General features: G+C 45.1%; 1 protein-coding gene across 1 annotated transcript in view; it reads right to left on the reverse strand.

Moving 5' to 3' along the window:
* LOC147463700 (2-oxoglutarate (2OG) and Fe(II)-dependent oxygenase superfamily protein) overlaps positions 1-13,874 on the reverse strand; it is a 119,771-nt gene that overhangs the window by 53,346 nt on the left and 52,551 nt on the right. Inside the window, exons 6-8 of the mRNA XM_086490335.1 lie at positions 9,516-9,583; positions 9,368-9,426; positions 9,102-9,270 (exon numbers count right to left, since the gene is read on the reverse strand). Of these exons, the coding sequence (XP_086346461.1) occupies positions 9,102-9,270; positions 9,368-9,426; positions 9,516-9,583 (296 nt within the window). The remainder of the gene's footprint in view (positions 1-9,101; positions 9,271-9,367; positions 9,427-9,515; positions 9,584-13,874) is intronic.

Consider the following 13,874-nt stretch of genomic DNA (forward strand, 5'->3'; position numbering starts at 1 on the left):
TAGATGGCTTCTCTACAGCTGCTAAACTAGCCTTCTCTTGAAATTTTAGTTTAGTAAATGTAGATCTACCATGGCCTCTAGGTAGGGCCCATCGACCTTCCGAGTTTGAGAAGATGTGACAGGATTGGACACAAAAGCGAGAAATCACAACGCACGGACAGAGACTGCAACTGAACTTGGATAGAGAGAGAGAAGAGGAAAGTTGACACGAAGCGGCGGAGTTCCGCTTCCAAATGCACTGGCACCAAAGATTGGAGCCCCTTTTGGTACTTCTTTCTCGATTGATGCTTCACAAAGTACAACGGCCAAGGGTTCCTTCCCTCGCAGTGCTTCCAAGCTAATTCGCAAACTGGGAGCCCTGGCAATGCATAAACATTTACATGGGCCCCTAAGCTGGCGCCCTATAGTGCTTTACACTAACCAAAGCAAAGACCTAAAAATCTCGTGTGAAAAGCTCCCTCTGGGACTGCCGTAGAGACTGCACCTGTCAACGCGATTTGCAAAAACTACGTCATCACTTTGGGCACGTTGTCCACCTCTTGAGTTGGTCACTTATAGGGCCATGGGAGCCATATGCCACATCATCACACTTGTGGCATACCCCCCTCTTGAAAGAAGAGTAATCATCCTCAATTATGCTTGCAAAATAGACGAAGGAAAGAAACTAGCTAGTAGACACTAACTCTATATACCCATGCAACAGAGTACACACATCCAACACTCGCACAACAACAACAGTCATTGAATAGTCACATCACATATCCCGTCGAGATCTCAAATGAGAATCATGATCATTTTAACTTATTTAGTAATCGCATCCAGACCACGTTGATCTTTTCATGGATGTCTTGATCTACTAAATCTCGTTACTATCACATTCACAAGCGAGTATGGAGATAGGGGGCCTGCATATGGGGCTATACCTTGGATGGGGGAACGTCTGATATGGCACACTGGCCCCATGAGCAGTATGTGGAGGGGAGGCAATGTTCAAGGCAGGGGGGTTGGGTGAGTGATAGCCTCGGAAACCACCGAAAGGCAAAGCATAATGTGATGAGGGTGATTGTGAGAAAACGGTGACAAATGGGCCCCCAAACTGAGATGAAGTTCAAGCCGGATGTGGAGACTTTGTTGTCACCGGCTTCTCTCTACCATGGAAAACAGGTGGAGTATCTTTCACTGTCTGTGCTGGTACCCCCGTATTAGCAACACTAGTTGTGAAGAACTGTGCTATTACTTCATATGTGTTTACTATATTTCTGAACAGAACTAGAAAGACAACTCTGACAAGAAACTTAAGAGACTGTGTTTGATTGATTGAATGCTTGATTGAAAACAGAGTACAATAGGCTCCTTATATAGGAGACGAAGAGTCACAAATGAAAAGACACGTCTCATGGCGAATAGACATGAATCTAGGCGTAGAGACACATCCTTTGGACGAAGAGCTGCAACCATTGGGTGAAGAGTCACAACCGTAGAGCGAAGGGTTGTGATCAGTCATCGAAGGAGTGTGGCTTTTGACGAAGAGGCATGTCTCTTGAGCGAAGGGTCGTGACCATCCAAGCATAGAGGTCCTCCTTGGGATGGCACTTCGCATATCTACAACCATGAATTATCACTACAAAACATTTGGCGAAGAGGAAATATTCTCAAGGCATTCTTTGAAGGAGTAACTTCAACGTTACTTATCACTGGAGAGGATTTTGGATTGAGATTGCAATAATCTTCTAGTAATGAATCCCAAAATTCTTCGGAATCCTCTTCAAAAACTGTCGATTCATAACTTGCGATTGGCATATCATCATCTAGTAAAGAATCGAAGAAAGCATAATCGTCTTAAGACTCAAAATCTGTAACTGTGTCTTTATCTTCATCTGGTAACGAAATATCACTTCGAAAAACTTCTTGCTTGAAATCATCCTTGTCTTCATCAATTGATTCTAGAAAAGTTAATGAATACAAAAATTCATTAATAATAATTTTTGCATCTGCATCCAAAATCATATCCGTTTCATAACCCACTGTTTCATGCCGTTTGACTTGTACATGTGAGGCTTGAATCACTCGTTCCGCATGATAAAGCCAGTGTAAAATTAGTGGAATAACCAATGCTGACCAAGAATCATGTCATAGTAAGATAAAGGCATGACCTCGAAATCCAGTTGATCTGCATAATTTTGAATATCGAACTGCAACTGTCGAACTATCTCATCACAAGTTAAAATTGATCCATCTGCTAATCCCACGCCATAAGTGAGATGTCTTCTGAGTTGGTAAACCAAGTTGTTGAACTATCTGAGTGCTGACGAAATTATTCGAACATCTACTATCCACCAAAACATTAATGGATTGACCATCGAGAGTTCCAAGAAGGCTCAAAACTTGCTTTGAGAGAGGCTCCAAAACTGAAGAACCACACTGAGCATGCTTTATAAGAATAGTTGTGTCTGTTGAGACATGAATTGTAGTGACCACAGATTTTTCTTTATCTTTAGCAGAAGCTGATTGATCAGAATTCCATGATGTTTCCGCATTGGAATTTCTTTTCAAATTAGACTCATTTGGTTTCTTTGGCTCATTGATATCATCTGTGGTCACCACCACAGATCGTACATAATCCATCCTTCTTTGAAGTCGAAGATGCATCTGACGAAGAGCCTTGCTGAATATTGGAACGCCGATCTTGAGGAAAATCACGTCCTTTACCACGATCAAGTGGAGCATTTGAATCTACTTTGAGATTGTCGATCTTGAGAATAGAACCTTGAAGTTGAATAAGGCTCCGTTGCATGTTGTCTGAATTGAGATTGATGCTGTTGATTTTGGCTATAACGATCGCGTTGTGAAAACCGAGCATTGTTTGAAGATCGGTCACCAAGGAGAAAATTCCGTGTAGGGCGCCAATTATCGCCAAGACGTTCCACATAGGTGATTGCAACATCCAAGGTGGTAGGGTTGTACTTGTGCACATCATCCTTCAAGGTTGGTTCAAGCCCGTCAATGAAACTATGTAGTTTATCAGAGGGGTTGAGATTCTTTATCTCCAGAGTTAGTCTCTGAAACTCTGTGATATACACGGCCAAGGAACCAATCTGGTTCACGCCGCGAAGAGAAAAACGGGCATGAAAATCCGCATTGGCAGGCGAATAGCACGTCGGAATTTATTCCAAGAAGGTGTGTGTTTACCATCAGCAACCCGTCGTTGCCACCAAAGAAATGTTGTGTCCTTGAGTAGAGAACTAGCAAGTGCAACTCTTTTACTCTCTACCAAGTCCGTGTTAGACAAGTAGACCTCCATTTTGAATAGTCATTGGTCCAGCATGCGCTTGTCACTGGTGACCATTATATGGTTCAGACAGTTTAACATCCAATTTCTTCTTCTGTATAGCATTAAAAAATCTATAAAGTAATTGAAGTTCACGATTGTCTACCTCATCAGTCGGATCTGGTTCGTTTTGTTCGTCCATTGAAGCTTCAGAAGAAGGTGTTGAAGTAGCATGTGTAGTCCGAGAAACAATACAGTGACCCTGTAAAGAGGTTTGAGTCTGAACTGCTCCAACCCAGTGTTGATGGAAGCAAGACTTGTTGAAAAAGTCTGTTACAGAGCTTCTATTTGTGTTTTGAGAAGGGCAAGTATTTGTGATTGCTGGCCATATTCTTCCTGGGACGTCGACATTGTCCAACCTCAAAGAGAATACCGAGGAGAAGCTACTAAGGAGAAGCTGGAGAAATGTATGGGAGATAGTATGGAATGAATATAACTTCGTTTGCACAAGGGGGGTTTTCCCGCAAGAGTTCCTCTGGAACTCCGTCTATGTACGAGATGTAGGGAAGAGATTCGTCGTCGGCCATGAGGGTGAAGTGTCCGATGCGCAAAGAACGCACACAAAGCCAGTGGTGGGAGGAAGAGCAGCGTACATAAAACTGGTTCGTTGGCTATTGCCCATGGTTTTTTTTTTTTTAACGTGAATTGAGGTTGAAAGGGTGAGTTCACATTAATGGTTAAATGATTTGGGGCTGGTCAGCCACTTAACCATTGATACTGAGGGCATTCAATAGCGTAAAATCTGCTGGCTGATATCGTAACAAAAGATCTTATACACTGCTGGTGTTTTTTGAAGTAAGTAAACCCGCGAAAGTCACAAAGGCAGCCAGCTAAAGGGTTTGAAGACATCAACCCAGCGAGTCATCGTTTTCCTTTTTGGGAAAGGGTGCACAAAGGGGCACGTCCCTTGGGAAAGGTGCAAGCACAGAGAACAAGGGGCATGTGGCCAGCTATGTGCCCATTCACGGGAAGGGGTGCGAGGGCGGGTTCGAAGAGTTACCGCCCATCGGATGGGGTACGCATGGAGTCACCAGCAGGAAATTTCAGCACACTCTGTGGGTACACCATGCCTTCTGATATCTGTAGTATGTATGTGTAACAGATAGGAGAATTAACAGCTAGTCCGCTTGTGTACCACCGAACGTCGGCTTCCATACAACTCCGGTAAGGGGGAGAAGGGTGGAGAGGGTAGCGGCAAGGGTGAGAGGCTCACAACCTTCGGGTCCGGGAAAAAAAATTTCTCTGATACCACTGTGATGAATTGTACTATTATTTCAAGTGTGTTTACTATATTTCTGAACAAAATTGGAAAGACAACTCACAAGTGACTTAAGAGACTGTGTTTGATTTATTGAATGCTTGATTGAAAACTGAGTACAATAGGCTCCTTATATAGGAGACGAAGAGTCACAAATGAAAAGACACGTCTCATGGCAAATAGACATGACTCTAGGCGTAGCAACACGTCCTTTGGACGAAGAGCTGCAACCATTGGGTGAAGAGTCACAACCGTAGAGCGAAGAGGTGTGACCAGTCGTCGAAGGAGTGTGGCTTTTGGCAAAGAGGCATGTCTCTTGAGCGAAGGGTCATGACCATCCAAGCGCAGGGGTCTTCCTTGGCATGGCACTTCACAATTGTGCACCATGAGTAAGTGTGTATGATGTCACTTAGTCACAATCATTACACTAGTAGTGGAAGTAGTAGGCAATGCGTCAGATTACGAAATCGCAATAGAATGTGCATGAGCGCATGAAGGGTATACATTAGCTACTATTGGAGGGAGCTCCTAGAGAGATACCAATTCATTGGCCTCTCTAAGCTGCATATGTAAAGTGTTGACTACACTTTGGAGATACCAAGTCATTGGCCTAAGTGTTGACTACACTTTGGAGATCTTTCACCTGTCTATTCAGAATTCTAATGCAATCCTAGAATTGCACAATCAATACATCTCTTCCATGAGACTCTAAACGCTGCTCCAAACCTCCCTTTGCATGCTTTCATCAACTGCACAATACAACCTGTGAACACCCTGTAATGTAAGCACCACATCCGCAATAGTCTGAATGGTTTTTCAATCGACCTCGAGAAGCTTGTCAGCGTGGGATAAAAAATTTGTCCCCTTGTCCTCAAATAACTATTGTAGTACTAGGCATGTTGGTAGTGTGAGGCACTAGTGGAGCAACTGTAACCTGTGGCCGGGCAACTGAGAAGTGACGATGGGTGGGTGAAGGTAGAGGTGGCAATGGAAATGGGCCCTGTGGCATAGCAAGATCTGAGAGAACTGGGACCTCTAAAATTTTGACCTCAGACTCAGAGAATGGCAATACCGATAGGTCCTCAAGTGAATCTCTATTACATTAGCTCTTTTGCGCGTGGTACTTTTCCCCACTAGCCTCTTGGATGTGCCCTGTCCAGCAGTATCTTCATCTCCCTGTGCCTATGTGAAAGCTGGGGCACTTTGTGCATGTGGCATACTCTGAACCACCCAATTCATGATTGGGGCTGCATAACAATTGAACTTTTCAGCCTTTCCTTTTCTCTGTGTCCGGAACCGCTTTGCCCTATCTTGCATTGCTTTGAAAAGTAGTTGGTGAAATGAAAATGGCAAACAATGGCAATGACAGAAAATTGCATCACATACTGCAGGTGGCAACGATGTGACGGCTTTTTTTGATGTTTGAAACAAGAAGTACTATTGTAAAACTGAGTAGATATACTAGTTCCTCAAGTAGTCTGTGTGAGATGGCTTCAAGAGCTCTAGGCAGGCACTAGCCGTAACCGCTGCAGACAAGTTCGAAAATGTCTGTGTTAGCCTAAGCCACCGTTTTATTCATCATACCCATAGCACTCTCAACATCGTCGAGTGTGAGAGTCACACCATTCAGCTTGGGAAAAGTAAGTAGAAGCGCACACATTTTGACACTTGAGACATGGCCAGCTAGATCTGCATGGGCCAGATGGTAAAGACCAAGGCGAATAGCTACTGGCGAGAGAAAACATCCTCCAGTATGGCTTAGCTGCTTGCAGATGGTAAACCATTTGTAGCAACGTTTGAGAGAGAGCACCTGATGGGCGAGGCACCTGAATAATTGCAGTTTTTTTCAGTAACCTCTTCTGCAGACTGCAGCAAATCCTCTTCTGAATACGCCTCATCCGACAACTTCTCTGAGCTAGGCGCGTAATCTGACTTACTACTAGAGGAAGATTCTGATGTCTCCTACTCAGATAGAAGTTGGTGCTCTTTATTATGAGTGAGGACCATTGTAATGATGTGTGGTGATGGCCACTAAAATCATAGAGTTCAATCACAAAAACTATCTCAGTTGACAACTTTCAAGCAGCCAAAACAATCAAGTGATCAATTCCACAGTTGTATACATTGGCATCTACTGGTGCCACAATTGCCACAACCAGATACACTCAATAATACTCGCCCCAGTGACCACAGTCAATACATTAAAAACCACAATGGATTGTTAGCATAGAATTCTCTTCTGTCTGGGCCAAGAGCTTCTAATTTGTGTAGTCGTGGGCGAGTAGACTGGAGAGACCCTGGCTAGAATGGCGCCAGGGATGTGTGGCAACAGGGAAGCACACAGCTCGTCGTTGGAAGTTGTGCATAGAATGTCTCAAGGTGTTGAAACGAAGTGTCTAAACTCTGTTCAGTCTGTTCTTTTCCATTGGCACATGGTGCCGTCCCATTACAATGGGGGTGTCAAGGCTCCAACTGTGAAAGGAGAACGCAAGTGTGCAAGTGCTAGACTGAAACACAAGACTCTAGACTCAATGACTCATATGACAAATAGATATCCTAAACCAACTAAGCATATATACAATCATAAAGGGCAGAGAAAAATCTCTTAACAGTCCAGCCAACCTTATCCCTGAACTGTGGTGGCGGTGAACTGGCCACGGTGTCCTCTAGACCACCACTCCCTCTGTCACTGCCCGGGCGAGAGTCCAGTGTGAACCCAAGGCTAACTGTAACCACTATCCAAAGCCAACTGTAACTGCGGTCCATGTCCTGTGACACTATAGCCTGCTACATTTATCCATTTTTTCCAGATTTAGTTCCTATTTTCTGAGTCGTGAGGTATTTCTGGGAGGCCAAGCAAGTTGCCTGGGTCAATTTCTCCAGTGTCCATCTCTGTTTTGCTAGTGTTTTCTTGCTAGAGTTTTTTCCAAATCCATTTATCTGTATCAGCATTTTGTGTAGGTTGCCATCCCATGCTTTCATCGCCCCTAGGCGACCCCCTCTACCTGCAGTCCCTTTGCAGTGAGGACGTACATTACGACAAGGTTGTTCTCGGAGGTTCCACATTCGGAGGTTGCTGCTGTCCATGATGTGAGAGGAGACGTTCTACACCTTTCGCCGCTGTTTTCAGCTATACCCATGAATCTTCCACTGCCACTTCCAATATGAGTTGGGTGTGAACTATGCTTACACTCACCACAGAATTTGGATCAACAATCGCATCCATAGTCACATCAATTGGGCCAATGCCCTCTGATCAGATCCAATGTCATTTTCTACTCATTGGACGTGTACACTGCTTTGACATATTTCCAAGTATGATTTTGGCCAAGAACATTGTCAGAGACAACAAGGTGTTGACAGCTGGGCTCTAGCATGATCACTCTGATACACACTTGCCACGACCACAAACAGTGATTGATTGCTTAAAATTTTTATTTACACTTCTTTACAGGTCTATTTTCTGTTTCCTTTTTCTTGAAACTTCCGCCTTATCTTTTGCTTTATACTTGCAATCAAGGAAGGCTTTCTCACTTTAGAGGGCGGTATGTGATGCCATATAAGGTTAGGTTTCCATTGTGAAGTCAAAGAGGTAATCGCACACCGCTTGTCTCATCGGCAATGCGAGATGGTGATCCCACCCCTAGAAAGGTGGTCCTTACCTCTAGAGAGCCACAGTAAGAATTAAGGGCAGAAAACCTTGTTATTCTTTGAGTGTGGCAGAAGAGGCCCATACCTGAGGCTGAATGGGACCCGCCATGACATATTATACAAGTCAACACTCCGAGTCTCACCTTAGATTTTCCGTTTAGTACACAATGAGACTTGCTGGGACAGCTCTTTTGCACACAAGTGCTTCCAAATAAAAGGAAAATGTTTTTCTGGAGATAAGATTGTGTAGAAAACCGAAATTGTGGACTCATGCTGAGCACAGATAAACATTCTCTTTCTGAACCTTCATGGTCTGAATACTCTGCCATAGATACAAAATACAGCAAACACTCCCAAGCACTACGGAAAAAAAAGAAATCATTCAGCTGCTATGGAGGGAGGTTGATGGATAATAAGCAGACTGGTGAAAAACATTGAAAAAAAATCTGTTGGGTGCCCTTTTTCTACCTGTTAACCAAGAAGTGCTCACGTCCTACACAAAGGCTGCTCTTATACTTAAACAACGGATAAGAAAGGCAGGCTAATTTTAATAGAAGCTTGCCAAGGAGCTGGATACATCGCAATACACATACATTGTAACTTTTGCTTGCATTCAGACTTGAATAAGGCCACTAGGAATTCAAGCTCGTTGTCATGGTAAATACATTCCCTCCCTTAGTTCACACTTTTATGAGAGGTATTGTTTCCTTATAGTCCTTATTAAGCTTTATCAGGGGGAAAATATTTCATTTAATGCATTTGTACTTCGAAGTTTTTCTATTTCTTGTCTTGTTTCTAATTGTGCACAGAAGCAACATTTATGTTAGCAAATCAAGGCCCAAACTAGTCAAAACTGAAATATACCAACTAATCGCGGAGTCGTCAAAGGAATCAGTCTGCATGTCATTCACCAATGGTGGATATCCAATAACACGCATGACCCAGAAGGGGTCACCAGCTTTAGTGCTTTCAAAGGCATTAGCAGGGCCTCCAAGTGCTAATGCAATCCCTTTGAGAATCTTCTGCGCAAGATCTTTTCAAAATCCAACAGGAGTCTTAACAAAAAATATAAATAGTTGCAATTTAATAGCAAGAGTGTAAACTCAGAAAGTGGATAAAAATGCTTTCACCTTGCATTTTTTGTACGTATTCTTCCATGATAACCTTGAAATCAGAGGGTTTCTCTGGCCTGTCAATCATAAGTTATTCATAACATACATTTTTAATTACTCCTACCATAGAAGAGTCCACGCAAACGATGTATCATAGCATCATTACCATAGGTTTGGAGCACATAAAGGTTTTCCAAGTTCTCCATATGCAGTTTGATCGAACTCCTTGTAGCACTAAAGAAGAAAAACCTTAAATCAGCACTACATACATCTCAAAGCAAAAGGAATGGTTGGGCTCTACAAAGACTTAACAAAGTCAAATCAATTTGAAGCAAAAGTGACCAGCTGTTTACTTTTATGAAGAGATATAGCTATAGGCAAAGCCTACTGTAATCTAACCTTAACCTGATCTGAGGTGATTAAAAACGGGGAAGATAAAAGAGTAGAAGAGCTGAAATCCTGTATACACATTCCTACTTTCAAGATGTGAGTTGGATTAATTATTTGGAGCCTTGGATAGTGTAGCAGGGCTACAGTGTCACTTCACAGGACAAGCAGACAGTTGGACAATTAGTACAGTTGGTCTAGGCTGTTTCACACTGGACGGACCCTCTGGGTTGGGAGTGACGGACCCTCTGGGCTGGGAGTGACAGGTGGCAGTGGCAGGGTACCGAAGGTGGTCTAGTGGACATCGTGGCTAGATCACCACATGGCTGACATTTATGAGCCGTTGGTGGCCCTTTATGGTGGTACATATGAGTAGTAGCGGTTGGTCATCGGGATTATCAACTTCACCTCTGGTCCAGCGACGTAGTTGTCTAGAGCGAGTCTTACACAGAGCACTGCTTCACCATCCCTGCACATCTGAGCCTCGACACCCATTTGTACCTGTGAGTCCTGGGCTGGAGCTGAGTGTGCTGCCACGCCAGAGTCTGTACATGGTTCTTTGAGCTAGTCGAGTCCACATGTTCTGGTCCACTGTTGTTATCCATTGTTCTTGTGTTTCATTCTTGTGTTTCATTCTATTTGAGAGAGTTTCCATTTGTTTGAGTGAGATTGTCACGCACATTGCACTGAGGGGCACCCACACTGTTGAGAGCACGACACATTATCCGTGCTACAGGTGCTCTCATTTTGGCGATCACGGTGGGACCTCAACTGAAATCTCACTCTGTGAGGTGCAAATCTTGAAGCTAGTTAGGTTTATCTAGCTTCGCCTACCTTCGCCAACCTTGCCTTGCACTGTTCTCCTCTCGCCTAGTCCAGCTGGTCTAGTCCCCTCTCGCCTGGTCCAACTGGTCTAGTCCTCTCTCGCCCTGGTCCAACCTGTCCTCGTCCCTGGTCTAGACCTCCTCGACCCTCGTCTAGTCCTCCTCGTCCCTGGTCCAGCCGGGTCTAGTCACTTACCTGGTCTGGTCTGGTGGAGTCTAGACCTGTCACAAGTTTTCTTGCCCCAAGCTTGGTTGGGGACTGGTGGTCACTGCATGACACATACAAGGAGGTCAGTCGAGCGTCAAAACGCACTACTGAGCCCTCTGAAGTACTATCATAGAAGACGACCTTTGACACCTTGTAGAAATCCTTCAACCTCATCACCTATACCTCCACATATCACATCACCCATTCCTTCATCAGGTTCCCCATCTTCCCGATCACCTTCTCCAGTAAAGCTCTCTCCTATTCTGATACAGCAAGCTATAGAGCAACAGGCTCAGCAAGGAATCATGGAGCCACTAGCTAGTGTTTTGGTCAAGGTAAACATTAAGTTCCCTACCTTCAAAGGGCTTTCTTCAGAAGATGCTGACGACCATGCAAGAAGATTTGTATCTCTCTGTAGGGGACGTGGTCTGAACAGAGAAGATGCTTATTTGGTACTATTTCCATCCACCCTCGATGGCCTAGCAGATAAATGGTACAGTCAATTTGCAGAGAACCATTTTGCAACTTGGGCAGCCTTAAGACATCAGTTCTATGCAGCTTTTAGGCCGGGTGACTACCAGGAGAAGGTGTTGGATGAGTTGGCCAACATGGTGCTCAAGCCTGAGGAGACTTTTGCAGAGCTAATGACTAAAACTAAGTCGCTGGTGGCCAAGCTCCCCCAACAACCCGGTGAATTCATGGTTAAAAAGTGGGTGGAGAAGGCGCTTCCCAAAACTTCTCAACAAAAACTCCGAGAGAGTCTCCGACCCGACGCCGCTCTGTTCATCGCAGCTGCTACTAGGATAGAGGGGGCTAGGAAGCTGTTCAACAACTCTCCTCACATAGATACTCCCTCTGTGTTCTCGGAAGGTAGTCCTGCTGATCCTTTAACTTCTGTACGCAGGGAACTGGAAGCCCTAAAGTTACAGCGAGCTCTTCAAGAGGAGAGGTCCTTCTCTCTTAGACAAGAGAAGCCTCCAAATCATGAAGCATTGGAACAGATTAAGCGCGAGCTAGAAGAGCTCAAGTGTCAGCAAGAGACTAAGGCTACGGTTTGGTGTAGCTCATGCCGCTCTCCAGGGCACCCTCCGCAGGAATGCCCCCTTTGGGTTTACTGCCACTTCTGTGAAAAATCTGGACATGAGGACAAAGATTGTTACTACCTAAAGGGATTGCACAAAATACAGCAAAGTCTTGGTCCTTCCCTCCAACAAGGGTTAGCACCATCATCCAACATGGTTTCCCACTACGGCCATCCCAACTACATGCCACCTTTGCTCAATACCCCTGCTGTCCAAGGTATGTCAAGTACTTTCCCGACTCAAAGTTTTTATAATGCTAATGCCACCTCCACCCCTCAGAGCTTCTACACTTCAACCTCCAACTCCATGCAGCAACCACGTTGTTCCCCGTTCCGTCCTTCCAATCGGCCCATACTCTGCTACAGATGCGGAGAATATGGACATTATCAGAGCAAATGCCCGTTGCCAAAAGGCTCTTCTCCGTGCCAACTTTGCCCTGAGGCTCAGGATCACTACACTAAGGATTGTCCAAAACAACGCGCCTCTACCTCTGTGAGCCTAAGTCAGAGCCAACCTGAATTCACCTTTCCCAAGATCAATTTGATAGCAGTTAGTACCAACCCCAAGCCACCACTTTCTGCCCATATGATTGCCTCTCAAGACAAGTTGCAGCTGGTAGAGGAGCCAGCTGGTGTCCTCACACGAGCTCAAAGGGCAGCCCTCGGCCTCAATCTTCCAGCAGGTGTAGCCCTTTCCTCCCCAATGCCTACATCTCCTCCAACAGCTGACATGCCATCCCCTAGTGCTAAGAAAGGATCTTTTACTATGCTCTCTGATATTGATGGGGCTTTCTTAGAAGCAATTGCTGACTTACAAAAGATCAAGGAAACTGAGAAGACACTGATCCCAAGAGAAAAACCTACAGCAGAGACTATATTGAAGAATACCTTTCACCAAGTGTCATTGTATGACATGCTTCGACTAGATGCGAGTTTCAGAAGTGACACCCTTGCAATTATTCAGTCACTTTACCCTGGAGCAGGTCCTAGTGGCGGGCACTTCCCAGTGCGACAGTCAGAGTCCTATATGATATCCAATCCTGCTGCTCCACTCACTGATTATAGAAGCCCTCGCCTGACAGTGTCCGTTTTAGGTCGGCAATTCTCAGGAGAGATAGTGGATGGTGGATCTGGCATCAACCTGATGCCCGAGTTCACTATGTTAGCTCTAGGTCCACAGCCTACTCGCCTTGCTCCCTTCACAGTTACATTGGCCGACCAACGGACAATCTACCCAGTGGGCATAGTGGATAATGTGCCTCTGCAGGTACAAGGCTTTACTTTTAACTTGGATTTTGCGGTGGTTCGTCTTCCCCAAGTTGAGGGCGGATTTCCCTTGCTTATTGGAAGACCATGGCTGCGACACACTAAAGCACTCCACGATTGGGGAAATGATGCAATGTGGATACATAATTTTGGCTCCTTGATGCAACCCATTCTCTTAGAAGGTGGTATGGATCCCGTGGTGCAACATAGTTCTTTGTCCTTAGCAACCAGCCTCGGATTGGAACAGCCTACTCCACCTGACGGGTCAGATGAGGATCTGTTGGAGTGGTTGGATGCTACCAAATCTATGCCCTGTTTTGGAGTTTCGATTCACTCTTTGACTGAAGGTACACCCTCTTCCAATGAGCCACCTGAGCCAGCTCAAAGGTCGAAGGTCACAGAAGCTACTCCTGATGTGCCCTTGGTGGAAGCCTTTGAAGTTGGTGAGCCTATGGAGGAAAATAGAAGTGCGAAGAAATCTCCTCGACAGAAGTTCACCCAACATCAAAAATCAGCCCCATTGGTGTCTGCTTCTACCAGAATAAAGCTCCCTTCATAGAGCTCGTCCTGCCTGATGAATTCCATTCTCTTTATAGTTATCCTGCTCATGGTGACTGCGCTCTGTAGCATCTCCTCTTTCAACCAGGGGACCATGGATTTCATCTACTGCCCTAGTCCCCCCTCCCCCTACCCACCCCCTCTCTTACCCTCGCCTCTACCCTCCCCCTCCCCCCTCTCGCCCCTACCCACCCCCTCCTT

Source organism: Adiantum capillus-veneris, chromosome 2 (assembly GCF_014529385.1).
Source record: "Adiantum capillus-veneris isolate H3 chromosome 2, ASM1452938v2, whole genome shotgun sequence".
NCBI lineage: Eukaryota > Viridiplantae > Streptophyta > Polypodiopsida > Polypodiales > Pteridaceae > Adiantum > Adiantum capillus-veneris.